At 43.6% G+C, this 24,850-nt stretch overlaps 1 protein-coding gene across 1 annotated transcript; it reads right to left on the reverse strand.

The window, feature by feature from the left end:
* Window positions 1–12,547: 12,547 nt before the first annotated feature.
* On the reverse strand, window positions 12,548–22,941 carry nipsnap3a (nipsnap homolog 3A (C. elegans)). Its single transcript, XM_078570830.1, has 6 exons — window positions 22,270–22,941; window positions 18,834–19,041; window positions 17,912–18,070; window positions 16,152–16,301; window positions 14,983–15,069; window positions 12,548–12,819 (listed from the first exon to the last, which is right to left on the reverse strand). Exons 1-6 carry the CDS (start codon window positions 22,351–22,353, stop codon window positions 12,743–12,745), a joined length of 765 nt encoding a protein of 254 aa, XP_078426956.1. The 5' UTR covers window positions 22,354–22,941; the 3' UTR covers window positions 12,548–12,742.
* Between the last annotated feature and the right edge of the window lie 1,909 nt (window positions 22,942–24,850).

Here is a 24,850-nt window from a genome sequence, read left to right on the forward strand (position 1 = left end):
CAGAGGCTTTTTCCCCCAAGTCTGTTTCACATAGTCACCTTTCAAGATCTCACACAGCCTTCCATCCTTCATTAAATATATTTCTCCCATTTTGATCTGTAAATCCCATGGTTTCAACTTGTCTTTAAAAGTTACTTTTCCCAGAATATAAAAATCTTTCATGTTACCATTACTGCCAGCACTTTTGGGAAAAATAAACGTAATAACCTTGCCTTCTTTATCTTGCTAGTTGTAAACATTTTCCATGTCCCTTTGAAAATCAAACACTTTTCCACTTACTTAAAAATGCAAATTTCATTCATAACATCTCTGCTGAGATTTCAGCCATGTTTACTCATCTCCATTTCAAATGCCTGTTTTACACCTAACTTCTTTGATAATTTAAACCTGGTCTAATCGTCTCTAGATTAATTAAATTAGCCACACACAAACAAACATATGCACACACAAACATAAGCCTGCTTTAAAGTATCCCACAATAATATTAAGAAAAATATGATAGCTCCTTGACAATTCAAACTTCCCAGGCAATTCCCACATCGCTCAGCTCGTCAGGACTTCCACAGGGTCCCGATGCGCATCTCAGTCATACATCCGGTCTCTCATGACCCAGAAACCTGAAGATTTTGAACCTATATTTGTAACTTCCTTCTCTGGTCTAATGCTGGTTACTCTTTCCCTCTCAACAACCCCTACTCACCTTGACTAATTACAGCAGTGGTGGCAGGGCATTCTGTCCCATTCTAACTCTGGAATTCTTTCTCCTTGATCAAGTTCAGATCCAGTATCACAGTACTTCCAGGCTCTCTAATCTGAGTCACATCAAGGCCTTGCGAATTAGCCTTGGGTTGATTAGACCTGTAACCTGCAGGTAGTAAAGCACAAAATGTGGGTTCGCACTCCAGGTCAATAACGAGGGACAGAGTTGCACTGTTGGAGGAGCTGACTGATGAATGAGATGTTGAACCTGTCTTCCCTCTCTGGTGGATGGAGAAGATCCCACTCAAAGAAGAACAGGGGAGTTTTCAGTTTCCTGGTTAACGCTTATTCCTCAAGTATCATCTCAAACTAGATTATCTGGTCAACTTCACACCACTGTGGGAGGTTGCTGTGCATAAATTGGCTCCTTTGTTTCCTACATTACAACAGCCACGGCACTTCAAAAGTACTTCATTGGCTGGGAAGTGCTTTGGGATGTCCTGAGGTTGTGAAAGGCACTTTAAATCGAAGTTCTGAGAAGAATACAGAATCTGAATCCAACAATTGGACCCATCAATTTGCCTATCACTGTGGCACCGTTAAAGGTGCAATACCATGGAGCAAATATCAAAAATGTGCCTGCAATGTCCTAACATGCAAGGCCAGCAGGCTGACTCTCTCCTGGAGCCACATATTTGTACCATCAGCCTGTACGGGTATCTCAAGTGTCCTGAACATGATCTAATGTTTTAAATGATCATCCTTGCCTTGAAATCGCTTCATAGCCTTATCTTTCCCTAACACTGTAACCTTCTCCATCCCTACAATCCACCAAGATTTCCAATTCTGGCCTATTATGCAAACAGACTCCAGCCCCACCAATTTTCAGCACTGCACCATTGGCAGCTGTGCCATTGGCTAGTAGGCCCTAAACTCTGGAATTCCTTCCCTAAACCTCTCTCATTCTTTAAGATGCTCTTCAAAACCTACCTATCTTATATGGCACCGCATCAAATTTTGTCTGATAATGCTCCTGTGAAGGTGTTGGGGACATTTTACCCCATTAAGGCCACTATATAAATGCAAGTTGTTGTTGATTATATTAGAATTAAGGGAAACAATTACATTGTCTAGTCGATTGAAGTTAATGCTATCAATTTAACTGCGAAAATATTCTTTTTTTTAAAGAGATATGCTGCAAAATAACTTGGTGCTCACAGTGGCATATTCTTCTCTTTGCTTCTGTCACCTGCCTTCAGTTCATCTACAGAAGTGTCCAGAACTGATGGAAATCTTTTTGGCCCTGCTCCACTGAGGTCCAAGACAAATGTGCGCAGGTCCTCATCGGAGAGTTGCTCTACGCTGATGATGCCGCATCAGCATTCCATTCTGAGGAACAACTTCATCAGCAAACAGACAGACTCTACCACACCTGTAAAGAGGTTTGGTTTGACCATCTGCATCAGGAAGACAAATGTCATGATCCAGGATGTTGCATAGTGCCATCTATCAGCATTGACAATGTGATGCTGGAGGTTGTTGATAATCTCACATATCTCGGCTCCACAATCATCAACGATCTGTCACTTGATGCTGAAATCAACACACGCACTGCAAAAGCTGCCATTGTTATGTCCAAGCTCCGTAAGAGTGTATGGACCAATAGAAACCTGACTGAGAACTCCAAACTAGGAGCCTACCAAGCCTGCATCCTCGGTGCACTCTTCTATGGTGGTGAGACATGGACAACATGTGCTAGGCAGGGGAAAAGACTGAACAGTTTCCACCTTTGCTATCTCAGACATATCCATGTCAGTTCTTGGCTGGACAAGGTCACCAATTCAGAGGTTCTGGAGCGTGCTATTTCCATCAGCATATACTCATTACCAGGCCAACAATGTTTGTGATGGCTCAGCCATGTTCATTGGATGGATGACGGTTGAATGGCCTAAGTAATTTTGTATGGTGAGCTGGCCATTGGGTCATGACCTGCTGGATATCCATTCCTCCACTACAAGGGCATGTGCAAGTGAGGTATAAGGATGGAGGATATTGACACAGGCAACTGGGAGTCACCAGCAGCTATGACCTCTGGAGGCTGACTGTTTGGGGGGACATTAGGACAGGCAAGGCAAAATGGAAAACTCAACTGGGCAAGAAGGGGACCCAGAGAAAAAAAGAGGCAAAGGAAACCTGCACCTTCTCAGCCCACTGTCTTCCTTTGCACTGCAATGTTAGAGTGGGGCTCCTGAGCCACACCAGACAATGTTTAACACAGAGTTGATCAGCATGGCGCAAACCATCGTCTCATGATACGGAAATCTTCCAAAGACTATTGTGGCCATTATAACAGCAACATGTTCAAAGGAGGCAATTCCAGGAATGGGCCTACCTGAGAAAGCTCCCAATCAGTCCACTGGGGACCCCGACAGTGCCTCTACCCAGAGCACGCACACATACATCAAATACCCATCGTACAGTTTGGTGTCTACTCTCAGGTGACTAGTACTATAACAACTGTAGTGAGTTATTTTTCCAATTTATCTTTATCAGCTGCTTCTGTTCTCCATAGAGCTTCCTAAGAGCTCGTACAGAAATCACTCATGGACTACAAAACTTACAGTGGCCCAGCACAGTTAGCAACACAAGATAGGAGGGAGAAAATCTGACACAGCTTTATAAAAACGAGTGACACCAATGCTATCAGAATTCCAGAGGTCACAAGATACGTACAGATGATGAAGGTCATTCAGATCATTTTAGTTCATCTATCCAGAAAGACTGGAGTAACTCCAGTGTGGCATCTAATTGGTTCTTAAATGTGTTCTGTCATGTGTTCAGGGTCTAGACGGGATTCTTTGGGGTTTATCATTTTCCCAAAGTAGGCTGCTTAAGACTATAGTTTGTTAAAACCATTACTTTTTACTAACAGCTACTATATACATATTGGGACCTCTGTCTGAAGTTGGATCTTCTGCTCCCTCCAGATCTCTGTTACTCATGTGGGGTTACATCATCATTACATCAGCATCATGTGCTTCTGATGTTAACTCTTTACTCTACATCCACACTCCCCCTGTCCAAGTCTTAATCCTAATGCATCCAGGTTTTCCACTGCCAATGCTCCATTTCTTGTGTGATGAACTTCCTTGGACAAGTCCTATGTTTGCTCTTAATTGTGTGAAACTGTTGCCTCTTTTGGATTTACCTTTTCTATATGGCTTGCTATCTTGCATATCTCCATAAGATCACCTCACTGAGGTCTCTACTGATAACCGACAAGGCCAAGCTTCTCTAAACTTTCCAAAACAAAAACAGGGAGCGGCAGAGTCCAATTGGGTATCGTGATACAATCTGTCAATTGGAGGCCTTTGCAGCCAAGTTCTGGGGCAGGGGGCTGGGGAGGGTCCGGATGAACAAGAGCTGACAGTAGCTTGGAATATTGTTGCAGATCTCTCCTGCTGCTCCCGAGTCTACAGTAAGTTAAGTAGAAACGACAACACCTCTCTGTTCTTTGGTGGCCCACCAGTGATCCCTTTGAGGGCCATTAGTTAGGCCGGCCTAGGCCAGAGCAAAACAGAGCAGAGGAAGTGTGGTACATGCAGCTTTTGCTGGATTTGGCAATGATGTTCTACATCAGATGCCAGGCCCTAATTAGCATATTCAAGGGGCCTAGTGCTGGCTTTAGCAGGTACCGTGAGCATGCGGTAGTCACCAGCTGCTAAGTTAGCAGCCACGCACTTGAGGTAGTGGGGGAAGGGGGGATATATCCGGTGTGGGACATCCTCTGATTATGCCCCCAGCCCCACCTGAATTTTCGTTGAAAAGATGGGTGTGAGGGGGCCCAATTTTTCTCCAAGTGAGAGGAAAACGAGGAGATAATTGTATAAAGAGAGAATGAGACTGGGAGAATGGAAGAGAAATAAGTATATAAACAATGTTGGTTTAAGTATAACAATATTGGGATTAAAATTTAGCAGATTTTACGCTTACTGACATTGAATGGAAGACATTTTCATTATGTTGCCTCTCTTTTAGTAGACTTTGTAATCAGGCAATGACACGCTATCAGCTCTTTAAGATTAGAAAAGTAAATTTTGCTGATCATTAAAAAATAATCAGTACAAATTTTTCCCAAATCAATAGTTGCACATTTTTGTGGCCTTCTTTCAGAACTTGAAAAAGCTACGTGAAATAATTCAGCGTGGTTTGCTGACAATAAGATCTGCAGCAGAGAAGTCTCCCTCATAGAAACAGGTTGTTTCCAAACAGAAGTAACTACTCAGGCAGATATCAAGATGAGTTTTACTGGTAATCCCTATCAAGATCCTTGATCCTCATGGACCAGATTAAAGGAAATAAATCTACTTTTGTGGGTTTTACACAGGCTTGAAATGTAAATGTAATTAGTATGGATTGATGGGTTAACAATAATATGAAACATGGGAATGATAAAAGAATTACGAGTGATGCAGTGTTCGCCATCAGTTCTGAATGTATCAATGACAAATGGTCCAGGTAACTTCTTGACCTAAACAGTCGGCCTAAAGGTCTACTGTTATTCTTCTGAACAGAAGGTCCAAGATCAGGACAAAATTTAACACAGTTTTCTTTTCTGTTAACAAGTGGACTTGTATTTTTAACACAAATTGCAATTAGAAATATGGGGCTGAATTTTCCGGTCGGTGTGAGGGGGCGGGAACATAAAATGATGCGCGATGACGTCGGGCTTGCATCCCGACTTCATCACGCACCATTGCGATATTTCGTTCAGCGGGTACGTGCCAGAGTCGGCTGCGAGCCCGCGGAAATGCCAACGGCCTATTAAGCACATTAAGAAAGTAATTAAACTAGTTAAGAACGCTGCCTGTCCAACCTTAAGGTTGGCGGGCAGGCTAAAAGCCCAAGCGGCCTTCGCGTTTTTCAGGCAACCTCATCCACGGGCGGGATGAGGTTTCCTGAAGCTTTTATAAAATCAATAAATTAATTTTCCCACCTTCACAAACATGTCCCAACTCATGTCACGCTGTCACATGAGGGGACATGTTTAAATCAATTTTTACATAACTTATTAAAATTTTTTATTCTCTATTCAATCTCCCGGAGGCAGCTCTGTGCCTCAGGGAGATTTCTGCACTCTTTCGCGCACATGCGCAAAAGAGCACAGGCCCCGACTCTCCTTCCTACCCCCGCCCACACAGGTAGCGCTGAGCGCTGAGCGCTACCGGCCATGCGTTATGCTGGGCAGGCCTCAATATTGGCTTGCCCATGTAAAATGGCGGCACGCAGCCGATCGTGGGCGGCGATCGGCTCCGCACCCACCCGCCTGCCATAGGAAAAATCCAGGCCATAGATCCATTCCGTCTGACACCTATGGCTTAATCATATATATCAGGAGGTGAACCAGTAGGATATGAACTGGGCAGAATGGGTCTAATTCCGAATTCCTGCAGCCTTTCCTGTGACAGATAGATCTTCCTTTGACAAACTTTGCCTAGCCTGATCCTGTCAACAAATTTTATGAACTACTGAGCCAAAAATAGGGACTAGTGTAAAATTGCCAGTAGCTCAATGCCAAATTAAAAAACTATTAGAGGGACCAGATAAAATTTCACCAGCTGTTGTTGTCAATAGGGGTTGAACATGGGCAGTCTGAACCTCGAACCATCAACTGACAGTTTTTTATCCATCAGGCTATTATTTGAAAACAATCTGTTTCTACGAGAGAATTTTCTGCTCATTGTGCTGCAGAGCTCATTACCAGCAGAGTAAATAATGCAGATTGCAAATGGCTGCTTTATCCAGTGCTGATCATTCAACCAATTGTAACCAGAACAATCGAAAGCAACTACTCAGGTGGACATCAAAATGAGTCTTACTTGTAATCTCTGTCATGATCCTTAATCCTCACAGACCAGATTAAAGGAAATAAATTTACTGAGGTGGGTTTTACAATAAATCTTAATGAGTCCAGAGACTCCCTTTTATGCTTCCATGCAAGCTTTCTTCCACTTATTTCCTTTGCTTCTCAATTTCTACTACCCCCACCCACCAATAAAATCTTCAGCCTCAGCAAAGCTTCCAAATGGTCAATGCGTATTTATAAATTTGCTAGGAGTTTCAACAACTTCTGCCTTTCTGATTCAGATCTTAAGCTTTTAAGAAGTTATATTCCCGTGAATTTTAGCCAAGCGCGAGAACGCCATTAGACTAGGAACATAGCCGCTCAAACCTGTTCCAACGTTCAAAAAGATCTTGGACGATCCGAGAACTGACTCCATATACCCACCTTTGCCCCGTAATACCTGCGGTTAACAAAAATCTGATCAATCTGTTTTAAAACTAACTATTGATCTGACATCAATTGTCATTTGCAGAAGAGTGTTCCAAACCTCTACCATGTCTTGCAAGTGGAATGTGTTTCTTAATTTCACCCCTGAAAAGTCTGACTCCAATTTTTAGATGTGCCCCCTAGTCCTAGACTCTCCAGCTAGTAGAAATTGGGTAGATAAAGAAGCTATCTACTCTCTTCAATATCTTGAAAACTTTGATCAAATCACCCCGTACCCTTCTAAATCCCAGGGAATAAAATCCTAATCTCCCATTGTAATTTAACTCTTGGAGTCCAGGTATCATTCTAAATCTATCAAAGATGTTGATCGCATGTTAATTGTGCAATACTACTGTTCATAAATGTGCCATTTTTATTCATAAAGCTATTTGCGGGGAAGAAAAAGCCAAGCATTTGACAAGTCGAAATCTGCCCCAAATCTAAAAATTCTTGTGATCATACAACCTCGCTGAAAATGCCACAACAGTTTCAAGAGCTGTATTAACAAACTTACTTAAAATTTAGAAATCCATAGATAAAAACAAAAAACTGCGGATGCTGGAAATCCAAAACAAAAACAGAATTACCTGGAAAAACTCAGCAGGTCTGACAGCATTGACGGAGAAGAATAAGGTTGACGTTTCAAGTCCTCATGACCCTTCAACAGAACTAAGTAAAATTAGGAGAGGGGTGAAATATAAGCTGGTTTAAGGTTGGGGGGTGGGGGTGGGGGAAGAGAGAAGTGGGCGGCTACCTCGACTACAGCTCGTCACACCCCGCTTCCTGTAAGGACTCCATCCCATTTTCTCAGTTCCTTCGCCTCCGTCGCATCTGTTCTGATGATGCTACCTTCAAAAACAGTTCCTCTGACATGTCCTTCTTCTTCCTTAACCGAGGTTTTCCACCCACGGTCGTTGACAGGGCCCTCAACCGTGTCCGGCCCATCTCCCGCGCATCCGCCCTCACGCCTTCTCCTCCCTCCCAGAAACATGATAGGGTCCCCCTTGTCATCACTTATCACCCCACCAGCCTCCACATTCAAAGGATCATCCTCCGCCATTTCCGCCAACTCCAGCATGATGCCAACACCAAACACATCTTCCCTTCACCCCCCCGGCGGCATTCCGTAGGGATCGTTCCCTCCGGGACACCCTGGTCCACTCCTCCATCACCCCCTACTCCTCAACCCCCACCTACGGCACCTCCCCATGCATACGCAAAAGATGCAACACCTGCCCCTTAACTTCCTCTCTCCTCACCGTCCAAGGGCCCAAACACTCCTTTCAAGTGAAGCAGCATTTCACTTGCATTTCCCCCAACTTAGTCTACTGCATTCATTGCTCCCAATGCGGTCTCCTCTACATTGGAGAGACCAAACGCAGACTGGGCGACCGCTTTGCAGAACACCTGCGGTCTGTCCGCAAGAATGACCCAAACCTCCCTGTCGCTTGCCATTTTAACACTCCACCCTGCTCTCTTGCCCACATGTCTGTCCTTGGCTTGCTGCATTGTTCCAGTGAAGCTCAACGCAAACTGGAGCAACAGCACCTCATCTTCCGACTCGGCACTTTACAGCCTTCCGGACTGAATATTGAATTCAACAACTTTAGATCTTGAACTCCCTCCTCCATCCCCACCCCCTTTTTCGTTTCTTCCCCCTCCCTTTTGTTTTTTCCAATAATTTATATAGATTTTTCTTTTCCCACCTATTTCCATTATTTTTAAATTTATACCTTTTATGCCCTGTCAGTCTTATTTCACCCCACCCCCACTAGAGCACTAGAGCTGTACCTTATATGTCCTGCCATCCATTCTTAATTAGCACATTATCTTAGATAATATCACCACCTTCAACACCTCTTTGTTCTTTTGTCTGTGATATCTTTTGATTATCTGCTCCTATCACTGCTTGCTTGTCCCTACAACCACCCTAACTTCTCTCCCCGCGCCCCCCCCCACCCCCCACCTTAAACCAGCTTATATTTCACCCCTCTCCTAATTTTACTCAGTTCTGTTTTAAGGGTCATGAGGACTTGAAACGTCAACTTTATTCTTCTCCGCCGATGCTGTCAGACCTGCTGAGTTTTTCCAGGTAATTCTGTTTTTGTTTTAGAAATCCATAGTCAGTTACAGAATAACTTGGATACATATCTGAACTGATATGTGCTTCAACGAAGACTTAACTGTGCTGAAGAAGCACATGTCTGCAACTGGTCTTATGTTCCATATTTTAAATTAACTTGACATGCTTCATCTGAGCAAAGTAAAACTCCCTAACTTTCTGAATAAGAGGGTTAGTGGTGTTTTACCATTAACTCAACAAGACAGAAAACAGGAGTGGAAGATTTCTCCATGTCTCAACATTAAGCACAGAGATGCGGAGTAAAGCTATCCCAATATACCTTAACAATGACTTGCATTAAAATAGCACCTTTAATTCAGGAAAATGTCCCAAGGCACTTCACAGGACCGCTATGAAATGAAACCTGACACCAAGGTACATAAGGAGATTTTGAGGCAGGTGATCTAACACTTGACAAAGAGGTAAACCTTTAAGGAGCAGTTTTTAAAAAATGAGTAGAAAGGTGCAAAGGTATGGGAATTCCTTAGGAGCCTTGGCTGCTGGAGAAACGGCTACCAAAGGTGGACTGTTGAAAATTAGGTATATGCAGCTCTCTGAGAGATTTGTGGGGCTGGGGAAGGTTAGAGAGATAGGGAGGGGAGGTGAGGCCATAGATGAATTTGAAAAAAGCATGAGAATTTTAAAATTGAGGTAGTGTCAGACCAGGAGCCAACACAAGTCAGAAAGCACAGGGTTGAAAGTTGAACCTGGACCTGGCAGGGATATGGGCAGTAGTTTTGGATGACCTCAAGTTTACTCTAATCCCAGAAAAAGATTTCCGCTACCCTAATGCTTAAGCCCATTTTCCCCACTATAGATTCGTATTTTGGAACAATTTTACTGGGAACCTGATTCAAATTCATTTCATGCCGTACGCACCGTGCACTGGAGAATGCCGATTAGACAGATTTGCAGCCAATACACTTGAAGAGTGAAGTGTACCAGCCACAGGAAGGGCAGCTGTAGAGCCCACAGTGGGCACCTATCACTGGGATCAGGCAGAGAACGTCCTAAAATTATAAAGGTCTAATTGCTTCAATTCCAGCGGGTCAACACGAGATATTTTTTACTCGCACACCCGGCAATTATTCTTGATGTGCCCACACAGATTTTAGCTTCCTAATTTTTTCCAGCATTAGGTCGTTCATCAGATCACATCCCACTTAAGGAACATAGGAACAGGAGGAGACATTCAGCTCCTGGAGCCTGTTTCATTAATGAGATCATGGTTGATCTGTGACCCAACTCTACATACTCACCTTTGCCCCACTGAGTTTATTTAAATATTAGGTCAGAGGTTGGAGTGAAAAGTGGACCACGATTTGGATTATATATGCAGTTTGTTACTTTCATATGCTATTCAGAACAATATGCAAGCTATTTTGCTATAAGCAGTTTGTCAGTTTAAACTTTTTAATACTGCAGCGTCATTTCTGACCCAGAAATTATTAAAAATTTCTTCAGATAGACTATTGAGAAAGTCTGCCATTATTCATATAGTAACATTAAGCCTGAAAGATAGGCAATTTCGTTTTACTTTGCGCAATTTACTTATGGGGTAGAATTTTCCATTTGGCATGCAGGGGCGGGTCTGACACGCTGGAACATAAAATGACGTGCAATGACGTCGGGCATGCCGGAGTCGGCTATGTGCCCGCCGATAATTGATAGGCATGTTAAAGCCAACTGGTAATTAACATGATTGTTACGCTGCCCGTCCAACCTAACGGTTGGCGGGCAGGCGAAAAGGGCCATGCGGCCTTTACGTCTTTTTAGGAAACCTCATCCACAAGTGGGGTGAGGTTTCCTAAAGCTTTTACAACTTAAATAAAAAGTTTCTTTGAAAAATAAAAACATGTGAGGGGACATGTTTCATTAAATTTTTAATGTTTCAATCATTTTTTTTTAACAATCACTTCAATCTCCCTGAGGCAGCTCCGTGCCTCAGGGAGATTGAAGCGCTCTTTTCACATGCGCGAAAGAGCTCTGGACCCGACTCTCCTTCCCCACCCACCCAGGTAGCGCTGAGCACTACTGCTCGCGATCCACGCTCGGTGGGCCTTCATTGACCCACCTGCGCAAAATGGTGGTGCGGAGCTGATCGCGGGCGGCGGTCGGGTTCCCAATCGCTCCTGCTGAGCCTGCCCAACCAATAAAAAATCCTGGCCATGGCCATGGTATGGTGAAAAATCACACGAGGATAAATCCTGGCTAGAATTGAGATTGATTTAGATAAGTTAGGAGAATGGGCAAAGAAGTGGCAGATGGAATACAACGTGAGGAAGTGTGAGGTCATGCACTTTGGTAGGAAGAGGCATAGACTATTTTGTAAATGGGGAGAGAATTCAGAAATCTGGAGTCCAAAGGGACTTGGGAGTCCTAGTCCAGGATTCACTTATGGTTAACTTGCAGGTTGAGTCGGTAGTTAGGAAGGCAAATGCGATGTTGGCATTTATTTTGAGAGGACTAGAATATAAAAGCAGGGATGTGCTGCTGAGGCTTTATAGGGCTCTGGTCAGATCACATTTAGAATATTGTGAGCAATTTTGGGCCCCGTATCTCAGGAAGGATGTGCTGGCTCTGGAGAGGGTCCAGAGGAGGTTCATGAGAATGATCCCAGGAATGGAAGGCTTAACATATGAGGAACGTTTGAGGTCTCTGGGTCTATACTCAATGGAATTTAGAAAGATGAGGGGGGATCTGATTGAAACTTACAGAATATGGAAAGGCATGGATAGAGTGGACATGGGGAAGATGTTTCCATTAGTAGGAGAGACTAGGACCCGAGGGCACAGCCTCAGAGTAAAGTGAAGACCTTTTAGAACAGAGATGAGGAGAAACTTCTTTAGCCAGAGAGTGGTGAATCTATGGAATTCATTGCCACAGAAGGCTGTGGAAGCCAGGTCATTGAGTGTATTTAAGACCGAGATAGATAGGTTCTTGATTAGTAAAGGGATCAAAGGTTACAAGGAGAAGGAGGGAGAATGGGGTTGATAAACTTATCAGCCATGATTGAATGGCGGAGCAGACTCGATGGGCCGAAGGGCCTAATTTCTGCTCCTATGTCTTATGGTTTTATGATTGGGTGATTTGGTCATTAATCAGGCCTGGAAACCTCACTGCTGTAAGTGACTGACTTACCTTATGCACAAATTTGTATTAAGAAGCTATCCTCCACTTACTGCATTTTGCTGAAGGAATAACTTTTAATCGGGAGACTTTGCTGCAGTTTCAGGCATGAGCTTAGAAACTCAACTCTCACGCCTGCCTCCAACTCATTGGCTGATGGTGCTGCCTCCAAATTAAATTTTCAAACTAAACAGAAATGGAAACATGGGATGAAAATATTCAAATTGTCAGTGAAAATTTCAAAATATCTCACAGCACACAATGGATTAAAGTTCATCTTTTATTTCAACCAGTTCAGCCATCAAGAGTACAAAATAAAACCTAGCTCTGGCCAAAGTGACCATTACCAATGACACAACATGCCACATGGTTGGATCATTAAATTCAAAAGGATCACTTGTAGCACAGGCACCATTCAAAGGGAAGAAAGCACAACCATCATCAGTGTTCAATGCGCGGAATCATTTCAGAGGTGAATAAGGTGTTGGATGTAGGAACTTGTTAGTTTGGGACACCAGGTAGGTGGCACTATCCCTCACTGTAAAGCAAAAAAAAAAAGACTGTGGTAATATCCTGTAACGTTTAAAACTTATCACAACATGGCCCAGTATGATGCATGTTTTAAATTAGGCAGGTGACATTAAAATGCATGTACTGAGACAAATAATTATCAAATCAAGAACTAGAAAAGTAAGCATTCTCTCAATTTTATTTTAACTATCAATGTCAGGTGCACACCATAATTGAGTTAAAATATAGGTATTTGTTTCTTTTCATTCACTGGATTTGGGCATCGCTGGCTAGGCCAGCATTTATTGCCCATCCCTAATTGCCCATGTTTAGAGGGCATTTAAGAGTCAACCACATTGGGTCTGGAGCTACACGTAGGCCAGACCAGGTAAGGACAGCAGATTTCCTTCCCTAAAGGATATTAGTGAGCCAGATGGGTTTTTGCAACAATTGACAATGGTTTCATGGTCATCATTAGGCTTTTAATTTATTCACTTCAAATTCCGCTATCTGCCATGGCGGGATCCGAACCTACGTCCCCAGAACCTTACACTGGGACTCTGGATTACTAGTTCAGCGACAATACCACGGCACCATTGCCTCCCCTTAATCCAACTTAATCTAACTCCCCCCAATCTCCCCGTAACCTAATTTGTGATAAGGAATGATTGTACTGGGAACCTGAACGGTTTAGTAATTTTACATTGAACCTTGATACCAAGCACTCTCAGATCACGTATTATACAGAATTTAATGACCCTGAAACAGGCCATTTGACCCAAGATGAAAACCAATGCTGAACCACCACCCACCTTACTTCATCGAAACCTCTCATCTAAACCTTCTATTCCTTTCTCCCCCCCATGTAGTTAACTAGCTTCCTCTTGAATACATCTGTGCAGTTCACATCAGCCACTCCAAGTGATAGCAAGTTCCGCATTCTCTCAGATCTTTTGAGTAATTATTTTAGATCAGTTTAGGGTATAGTTACTTTCATGGTGACGCAAAGGTTTCAAACCAACAGAATGAGTTGAGTTAGATTCCAATCGAAGTCCTGAGCACACAAGTACCAGCCCCATCTCCAACTTGAGTACTGGAATTTAGTGTAACTAGAGTTGAAACCAGGTTTTAAAAAAAAGTGCTCGTGTTTATAAAATGGCCATTTAAATCCAAAGATACAACTTTAGGGGCATGTAATTGAATTTACCAGTGGGACTTGGCAAGCAATATATTCCCATATTCCTGAAAATACTCGAAAGATACAAATACGAGAACAGATAGGTCAATATTTCAGAATTCCTCAAAACTGTAAAAATGGTCACATTAATAGAACCAGACAAAAAGAGGAGAGAAATGGCAGGAGCAGACATCGTAATAGTTATTAGGAGAGAAGAGAAAATTTGTTAAGATCATATAAAAGGTCGCATAAGAAATAGGAGCAGGCCACACCAGTCCCAAGGGTAGGCCACACCAGTCCCTCAAGTCATTCCTCTGTTCAATTCCATCAAGGCTGATCTCCTGACTCAACACCACTTTCCCGCCTACTCTCTATATCCCTCGATTCCCCGAGACCCAAAAAAGAGTCCATCTCAGCCGAATATAGTCAACGGTGGAGCATTCACAACACTCTGGGGTAGAAAAGTGCATAGATTCATAACCCTTTGAGTGAAGAAATTTCTCCTCCTCAACTTCACAATGGAAGAATAGGAAGAGAGAGAGAAACAAAACGTGAGAGTATATAAAGGTAGTTTGAGAAACACTCAAGGAAGAAAAATGGCCAAATCTCGCGACACTGCTATTCCTGGCCACAATGGGGATGATAGGGTAAATCATCGCCCCCACCACTCCCCTCACCGATTATCATGCCTGGAGACCACACTGCTGTTAACTGGAATTGATTTAGCAGCCAGATTTTGTATTGTGTAACTATCTTTCACTGACTGCATTTTGCTTGAGAAATAATCCTACTTTTATCTGGAGACTTTGCTGTAGTTTCATTTATGAGTTCTGTTTGCTGTAGTTCGTAGTGACTCTTTTTAAAAAGACTGCTTACTGAGCCCTGGGGCAAGTCCCACCCATGACTGCAATTCTCTCCATGCTGGCTGGGACTAGGGGTGTCACTGCATGCAGCCTTATGTCTCAGATGTCTTTTACAGTATGCCAGATGGGGAGAAACAAAAAAGGTCCTTACCTGCTGCCACCACCCTGACATCCTTTTGCGCCCTGCGCCTTCCAGCTGCTCGCTCATCACCATCCTCATGCCACCAGAGGGAATGGACTGCAAAATAATAGTGTCAAATTAGAACAACTGCTGGCTGCGAGGTGAAGAGGCACAGGAATTAATAGATATTTTGAAACTGGGGTGACGTTGGATGAAGTGGGGTTGGGGGAGACATACAAAATATTTATTCAAAGAAGTTATCATTCAAATCTGTTTTTCAGGCACAGTGTGGTGCCATTCAACTTCCTTTGTTGGCAGACATAAACTTTGAGCTCCCAGTTACCAAATTTCCAAAAGTGGTCTCTTCAAGCAGTAAATTCTCAGCTCACAATATTGCTCCCTGAACACAGCAACTTTAGTGCTCACTGTGAAGCACTTTTTGCATGGATACTCAAGTTCCCATAGAAATCTGGGGTCAGGGGCTTAATCAAATGAGATAGAAGAGCTCCAGAACTCCCTGAAGCACCTAGTTTGTGCTGCTTTGATGTGGTGTTACATGAGAGATTAGCTCCAGCACATTGTTAAACTTATTCTGAGCTAACTTGACTGCTTACAGTGCACTGACACGATTTCAATATTGCACCGCCACTAAAATACATCCTTAGTTCTGAAATATTAAAATTTCGCCGTGGCTGATCCTTCAGTCATCCTTTCCAAGGGTCTTTGCCTCGCCATCTCTCTCTCTACACACAGAAGTCATTCTTCCCAAATCCCTTTCACTAAAGTACATTTATCGATGCGTTGCTGTGTTAAAACCACAATTCCAATTGCTGTTGAACAACCCCCAGAGCTTGAACTTGCTCATCAAAGCATTGAAGTACAGCAAAATGTTGAACGTTGAGTAAGTTTGCACTCAAAGAGTCACCTCAATTCCCACTCCACCTCCCCCCGCAGCTCAGGTCTGACTGAATTGAACCCAGACGAATCCGAGTTTCTGTACAACTCAAAGTGGAAAGGTTTATGGCCTAGATTCTGAGTATTGCAGAAATTACAAGGGCAGAAGGCAGGGATCTAACAGGGAGGAATACATAAGGGAGTAAATATATTTGTATAACATATATTGAGTAAATTGCTTTCAAATGAATAATTGTGTGGCATTAGTCCACGGAAGATTCTGAAGCTTAAAACTCTGGTCTTACCTTTGTTGAGATGGCCAAATTCACTGTGGAATACCCCAATTAGTGTGCAATATCCCACATGGTTATGTGCGCTCACAGCTTTCTGAAAGGCTTTACCCCATACAACAGGTCCACCTGGCACCATCTGGTAATTTATTAACTCATATACACCTGTTTGGAATTAGATGCATTGAAAGAGAAAATAAAATCATTTGACAAGCGCAAAGAACACATTACACACAATGTTACTACACAGAAACAGGCTACCAAATCAATTTGTGCAGGTGTTCCTTTCCACAGAAAAATTTAAAAAATACACACACACACACAAAAATGAGGTCCTTGGTTTTGTGTATAGAGAATTAGAATACTAAACAAGATGGTGATGTTGAATTTTTACAAGACTAATTGAGTTATAGTTGGAATGCACAGTCTGAGCATCCCACTATATATATGAGCACTGACCCTTCAGAGACATCTCTTCATTTATTCTTTCATAGGATGTGGGTGTCGCTAGTAAGGCCAACATTTGTTGCCCACCACTAATCTGCCTTTGAACTGAGTGGCTCCCTGGGCCATTTCAGAGGGAAGTTAAGAGTCTACCACATTGCTGTGGGTCTGGGGTCATATATAGGCCAGGCCAGATTAGGGAAGGAAATCTGCCGCCCTTAAGGGCAGCAGTCAATGATAATCGATGGTTATCATGGTCACCAATACTGAGACTAGCTTCATAATTCCAGATTTTATTAATAAATTGAATTTAAATTCCACTAGCTGTCTGGTGGGATTTGAACTCATATCCCCAAGGCCTCTGGATTACTGGCCCAGTAACATTACCACTATGCCACCATCTCCCTTTCAAGAATCTTGGTTTGGGATCCAAGAAAACAAAAAAATGTACACAAACTACAAGTCTCAAGGGTTCAGTTTTTCAAACTGAATGTTGTCTATTGAAGAACTATAGTATTCTACAGATGTTAGGAAGAACATTTCATAAGTGGTACTTGATTAAATTCAGAGCAATCTCAGACTTGGCCACTGCAACTGATAGAATTCTGATAAACGCCAAGATCTGATGCGATTATACGAGGAACAATGTATTTTCACTAACATACTGATTCAAAAGTGGATCCAATCCTACTTGTGCCAACCAAAAATAGTGGCCATCAACATGGAAATGTTCTGTTGCTTACGACATAAGGTGAGGTGACACAGCCAACAAACCAATGCACATCATGATGGCAAGACATGCTAACATGAATTACAGCTATCTGATTTGTGGGATCAGGTATTATACCTGCACACCAATAGAACATCTACATGATAAAGGTAGTGCACATAATGGGCATGCCTAGTTCCTGGAAAACTCAGTACATCAAGACACATATCGAATATATGATGCGTGCATTATAGTGCTCCAATTTTTCTATGAAATCCAGAGTGTGCAACATCTCAATCCAGATAACCTGGTTTGCACAAATAAGATGGTATTAGCTGATATATGTCACAACTAGGAACTTGAGACAGCAAGTTAGATGAAATCTTGCCTCTACGCATCTAACCTTCAAACATTTAGCCGGTGGTGACACCGACTGTTAAAGCACGGTCTTAATTCTTGGCCGTCTCATCCATTTTTGACATTTTAAAAAGAAGTTTAAGACTGGGATAAACAAGGGAACTTTCTGGTGGAATTGGCTTGAGCATTGGGCCGTCGACCTTTAACCCTGTGTTTGAATTTGCTTAGACTGGATGAGGACAGAGGCCAGATCAAGGACGCTTGCCTTTTTTTGGTGGTTTGCGCAACTCCGCCCATGGCACCTTGTAGACGATCTCGTTGGTTTGATTGAGAAGCATTGGCAGCATTTTTGAGATATAATTTTGTTGCCAGTCTTTATTGTTTGCCAGGGCTTCTCGTACTGCTGCTCGTTCCTTGTAACTGTCTAAGGAAAAGATGCTTTGACATAGTCCATTATTCACAAATATTACAAACATATCACATGCCTCCTCTACTTCTATTAAATATTACATATAATCACATTGTTTACACCAGTTATGGCTGTAGTATTTAAACTATACCACATACACACCCATATACTTATTTTCCAAGCCTCCTAACTCCCAATTTGCAGCTCCATGTTAAATGGTGATGTGGTTCACACAGACACCATTTTTGACCCTAGAACAGGCAATGGAGTGTATTCCCAAACTAGTTGCTTTTAAACATTAAGAACACAAGAATAGAGTAGACCATTCAGCTCCACAAGCCCATTCCGCCATTCAATTTCAGTGTCAGCCACGGCTCAGCTGGAAGCGTGCGTGCCTCTACATCACAAGGTTGTGGGTTCAAGTCTCACTCCAGGGCTTGAGCACAAAAATCAAAGCTGACATGCTCCAACACAGTACTGAGGGAGCACAGCACTGCCGGAGGTGCTGTCTTTCCGGATGAGACCTTAGACCCCCTCGGATACATCCCTGAGGGAAGAATGGGAAGCCAGAGTTCCCAATTAACACCCTTCAGATTTGGAACTCAGCAGAGAGAAGGGCTGGGAAACACACTCATGTCTGACCCCTTCAATGCTCTACACAATGGCACTCCAATACATTATGTCATTGTGCCCTTACAGCAACTTCTACTCCTGAATGGAATAAAACAGGCTATTAAAAAATTTATCATCGTCTTTGATATGTCAATTCTTCTCTTACCATATTTCCAAATGTGAAAAACTTCATTAAGACACCCAACTTCAACAGACCAGTAGCCAATTAGCTCAGAGTGGGCAGTACGTAGGTGGATGTTGTCACTCGTCAGCTTCATAAAATCAGCTACCTTCCCCGGCTGTATGATGTACGTGCGGAATTCATAAAAAGTGCCATTCTGCTGTTGGCTTCCTGCAGAAGTTCCTGTAGATCTCTGGAGGTGAGAGAAGGGACTATTTCATACCTACATAAAAGCATCCAGATGTGGTTTTTCTACAGTAGACTTTCACGTCATCACACAACTGTTTCCCACCCATTACAACACCAGTATATGAAGCAACGCTCGTGCTGTACTCTCTGTAGTACACACAGCTCATTTACGTCACAATTCTTCAATATGCACACACATCATTTTGAAGGGGCCTTAAATTAATTAAGCTTCATGGTTAACTAAGCACCACTATTTAAAGAAAAGGGCAGCTTATATCACTTTTGTGCAGAGATACATTCGATATTCAACAGTTTATATTGGTGGCAGGTCCAACCCATAACGTTACATAAAGGTGATTACATAGCTTTACTGTCTTCAACCAGGTTAGTTTGCTCATGCTCCTGATTTAACCAACACCTCTTCAAAAAACAAAGGCAATGGCAAAACAATGAAATGCAAAAGGTGGAGATCAAATCCAACAATTAACAGTGGTACCCTCAGTCAAAGACATTTGAGGTCATTGAGAAAGTCTATTTCCTCTCCATCCCAATTATAAACAGGGGGCCACTGGTATATGTCAGGATATTCTGGGATCATTCACTGGTGTTGCTGGGGTAGCATTCAAGCATTACCAGTTCTGACCAAGCACCTTAGAAGCAAGGATATTGTGCTGCTTCAAGGACTTCCATTATGTTAAAATGAATTATATTGGCAGACCAACGGGTTTAGATAATGAATCAAATATATGGCTTCTTTGGAAACATGCCCCACTTCTTGAACCACTGCAGTCCCTGTACTGCTGTTAGCGAGTTCCAGGATTATGACTCAGCCACAGTGATGGAATAGTGATGCATTTCCAACTTGGGATGGTGTGTGACTTAAGGGGAACTTGCAAATGGTGGTGTTCCCATGTGCCTGCTGCCCTTGTCCTTCCAGGTGGTAGAGTTTGCGGGTTTGGAAGGTGCTGTCAAATAAGGCATGGCAAGTTGCTGCAGTGCATCTTATCATATTACAGCCAAGGTGTGTTGGTGGTGGAAGGAGTAAAGGTTGAAGGTAGTGGATGGCCAATCAAGGGGGTTGCTTTGTCCTGGGTGGTGTCGAATTTCTTGAGTCTTGTTGGTGCTGCACTCATCCAGGCAAGCGATGAGTATTACATCACACTCCTGACTTGTGCCTTTTAAATGGTGGAAAGGCTTCAGGGAGTCAAGAGATACAGTCTCTGATCTGCACTTGTAGCTATAGTATTTATATGATTGGTCCAGTTATGTTTCAGGTTGATGGTAACCTCTAGAATGTTGATGGTGGGGTATTCAGCAATGGAAATCACAAGAAAGCTTCCAGTGATGAGGAACTTCATTTATGCAGCTAGAACAGGGAACCTGGAGTTGTTCTCTTTAGAGGAAATGGGGGCGGGGGGGGGGGAGGTTAGGTTTGATGGAGGTGTTCAAAATCATGAAGGGCCTGGACAGAGTAGATAGACAGTTCCTGTTGACAGAATGAGCGAGAGCCAGAGGACACAGGTTTAAGGTGATTGGCAAAAGAATCAATGGCGACATGAGGAAAACCTTTCTCCGCTCCCTCCCCCTCCACCCACCCCCCACCCCTCCACCACCCACCCACCCCCCACCCCACAACCCCCTCCCACCCCCCCAACCCCCTCCCACCCCCCCACCCCCCCAACCCCCTCCCACCCCCCCAACCCCCTCACCTCCCCCCCGACCCCCTCACCTCCCCCACCCCCCCATCCCCCAACCCACCCACCCCACTCAAACCCCCCAACCCCTCCACTCCCCCGCCACCCCCCCTCTCCAACCTCCCCATCTCAGATGGATGCACAAGATCCCGTGGCACTACCTTTAAAAGTAGGGGAGTTATCCAGTGCCCTGCTTGGTACTTATCCCTAAATCAGCCAATCACATTGAAGAATTCTCACAGACAGCCAACCAGGAAGTAAAATGCACCACTATACTTAACTTTAAATTTTACAGAGAGCAAAATAAATGGTTGGGTCATACACATTTGAAGCTGAAATATCAAACCTTTCTTTTAAAAAAATTGGAACCATAAGAATGGAACATTTAACAGTACAGGTATAAAATCTGTTTTCCAGGGCCCGAGAGGTTGTTTTGCGATTACGATTCAGTGCTGTTAAAAAAGCCCAATTACATTTCATTTTTAATCCATAACTTTTTTCAGGATGCATATCAGTGATATTGCAGTGTAAAGAGGGAGGTTCTAGTCTAATTGTTTGCAGTCTGCAATGAATTCAGCAGCACACACTGAGGGAATTCTAGATCACCACATTTAACTGTGTACTGGCAGACGTCAGAGTTTCAGAAGAGCAATGATGGCAAACACTGAGTTTCACTATCATTCCTTCCAAAAATTATGGTCTATGGCGGTTTTAGGGACCCTGCTGTGAACACATTGGCTGCTGCGCATCTATTGCAAGGGCGACAACATTTCATTGGCTGTAAAGTGATTGAGGACATCCTGGGGTATGTTATGGAGTTATTTGAGTGCACGCTTTCTCTTGACTATAACTGGCTCAATGTTGTACACACTGTTCACATTACAAACTGTCACTTTCGTTAAAAGTGGATCCAAATGAACTTGCTATCTGATTAAAACTTTAAATCACTATTTCAATATCTTATTAATTTCATCATTTAAAAAAGCAAATTTATATTGAAAGTTAATCCGACAGTTTTCAAAAAAAAAAACAGGTGCAATCTGCAACTAAACAGCCAGTTTGCATTATAAGCTTCCATCAACTGATCCTACTCTCTGGTCCTGACTGTAGAGCCTTTTATGTGCAAGGTTTTCTTCCAACACACTCCCTTACCAAGGACCTGAACTCCTAGAAATTGCTACGTGCGGCTGGTCTGGCTCCACTGCTCCAACAAAACTGCTGACGTGCTTCACTGCATGCAACTTGGGAGTAACTTTTCCTCGCCCTACAAACAATTCTCAAAATGTCAACTCCACAAATCATCAGCCCTGTTTTCCACACAGAATGGCTTGGTACATCCTGGGGGGGGAAATAAGTATTTCAAGATTATGCAAAATTCAGAAAACACAAGTCGAAATGAATTGCTTAAATTTAAAGGAAGTCGAAATAAGTTTCGAGGTCGAGGCCCAAAATTGCAAAATGGCAAGGAATTGCAGCAACCCGTCCGCCCGCCAATAAAAGGACCCTCTTTTACTTGTGCAGCTGTTTCGAACTTTTACCTGCTGTCCCAGGTTACCCGGGAAGAGGCGGGACCGTGGAGCGGCTGCATAGACTCTGCTCAGTGCACCCCTCAGATTGTACATGGCAATGGAACACGGAGAACAGGGGCTGGAACGTTGCGACAACGGGCCGGAACCTTACGACAACGATTTGGAACGTTGCACCCGCGACTCAACATTCCAGTCCGCCCGACTGGCCGGACACTGACCAGTTTAGGGCAGGCAGGCAGGCGTCGCTCACCTCTTCATCAACCCCCCCCAGCCGCGTACGGTAGCCGCACCGACACACACAAGCCGAAATCTCACGACATTGCCCCCTCGCGTGGATTTCAGTCTCTTTGAATGTTAGAATGAGTTGGGTGTATTCATGAGTATCGTGTTTTGGAGATGGAGGGGGGGATTGTTGAGTGAGGTGCTGGTTCATCTGTAGCAAAGCTAACGCTAGAAAAAACATAGAATCCGTGACCAGGTTTGTAGCTAGGGTCGTCAACTCTCTAGAATCGTCCTGGAATGATTTAATACTGTCGATCCTGGAAACCTGAAACGTAAATGCTGCAAATGCTGAGCAGGTCATGAAGCATTCGTAAAGAGAGAAATAGAGTTAACACTTCAGGTCGGTGAGCTCCGAGAATTAAAATAACCCCTCCACCTTCCTACAAAACCTTCCCCGGAAACGCAACACCTCTCCTTCCAGGACAAAGCAGCTCGCTTGATTGACACACCATCCACAAACATTCACTCCCTCCACTACTGATGCACAGTAGCAGCAGTATCGACCATCTATAGGATGGAGGAATTCACCAAGGCTCTTCAGGCAGCATCTTCCAAACCCATGACCGCTACCACCTAGAAGGACAAGTGCAGCCAGCACCTGGAAATTCCACTCCAAGCCACTCAGCATCCTGACTTGGAAATATATCGCTGTTCCTTCACTGTCGCTGGGTCAAAATCCTGGAACTCCACAGCAGCACTGTGGATGTACCTACACCACAGGGACTGCAGCGGTTCAAGATGGCAGCTCAACACCACTTTCTCATGGGCAACTAGGGATGGGCAATAAATGCTGGCCCAGCCAGCGAAGCCCACATCCCATGAATGAATAATAAAAAAAATCCTCCTTTCCCATCCTCTGGGATCCCCACATGCCTTTTGGGTTAGAACAGCTATTAACCTGTACTTCAGTTTAATATCCTGTATTCACTGCTCATTAGGGAGACGAAAAGCAGATGGGTGACTGCTTTGCAAAACACCTCCATTCGGTCTGCAAGCGGCACTCCCTCCCCTGCTTCTCACTACAATATATTTTCAATATCTACTAAGCAGCACAACTTTATCACAATATTTCAGTACCTCAAAAAATGTATTAAAACGCATCAAGATAGAGTGGGATAATAGTTAAGTAGACAAAAGGACAAGATTGAAGTCAATCACGTCTTGAGAATCATATGCAGTGTAAAACAGGTGACTGATTCACTATGAGCCCATTCTGCACTCGTATCCTGGCAATCTCACCCCACAAATCCCGCTCGCAGTAAACTTTCATTAGCAAGAAAATAAACAGAACTCCAGCCATGATTCCCCATTCTCTTCGCAAGATAGTTAAGGCTGACAAAGGCCACCTAGCACAATTCACCTCATCCATCCCAGAATGACATACAAACACATGCATTATGAGCAGGAGTAGGCCATTCGGCCCCTCGAGCCTGCTCTGCCGTTTGGTAACATTACCTACATTATATCAGTGACTACAACTCAAAATTACATAACGGCTGTAAAGCAATTTGGGTCATTGTGAAAGGTGCTGTAGGTTTTGCCTTTCTCTCATTATACCTGCATGCAGTAGACAGAGTGACTGCAGCAATGCTGAAATTGGAGTCTCAATGCTGATTCTCTAAGGATAATTAATCACAGAGCAATCAACTGATGTTAGGAAAGTGGCTACAAAGAAATTACTATATTTACAAAACAATTCATCTCTGTAGCTGACCTCCTCCCAACCCACACTCCAACCTCCCCCAAACCCGCACTTGATCCTCCCCCCAACATCCCCCAACCCCACCAACCTCCCCCAAACCTCCCGCCAATCCCCACTCCAACTTCCCCCAACCCCCATCTAACCTCTCCCAACCAGCACTCTAACCTTCCCTCTAATCTCTCCCCCAAACCCCACAAACCTCGTCCCCAACCTTACCCCCACCGCACCAACCCCACCTCCAACCTCCCCCAAACCCCCCCATTCCCATCTCTCCTCCAATCCCCCAACCATCCCTTCAAACTACCCCCACCCCCACCCCAAACACACACACACACAGCATCCAATTGGTTATAAAATTGCAGGGATTTGACTTGCCGTTTAAGCAAGAACACTCTCCTGACTGTTGCCAAGCTGCTGTTAACCTTCGGGCAACTTCAGTTTTCTGGGGGGGCTTTCAAAAAAAAAACTGACCCACAAACGTGCCAGAAGGTTGAAAGCAGCAGTGCAGCAATTCAGTAAAACTGACACTGACAGACTGGTGTTGCAGATAGGCGGGGTTTTAATTTAGAACAGCCTTGATTTCTTCACTCGCTACCCGTCCGTAAA

This window comes from Cetorhinus maximus, chromosome 2, assembly GCF_964194155.1.
Source record: "Cetorhinus maximus chromosome 2, sCetMax3.hap1.1, whole genome shotgun sequence".
Lineage (NCBI taxonomy): Eukaryota > Metazoa > Chordata > Chondrichthyes > Lamniformes > Cetorhinidae > Cetorhinus > Cetorhinus maximus.

Bases quoted from the DNA above. Each gene is read 5' to 3' on its own strand.
- nipsnap3a (XM_078570830.1), bottom strand. From the start codon at position 22,353: ATGTACAATCTGAGGGGTGCACTGAGCAGAGTCTATGCAGCCGCTCCA. The intron at 19,042-22,269 runs GTAAAAGTTCGA...TCTCACCTCCAG, and splicing joins CGGGTAACCTGGGACAGCAG to AGATCTACAGGAACTTCTGC. The intron at 15,070-16,151 runs GTAAGACCAGAG...ATTATTTTGCAG, and splicing joins ATTTGGCCATCTCAACAAAG to TCCATTCCCTCTGGTGGCAT.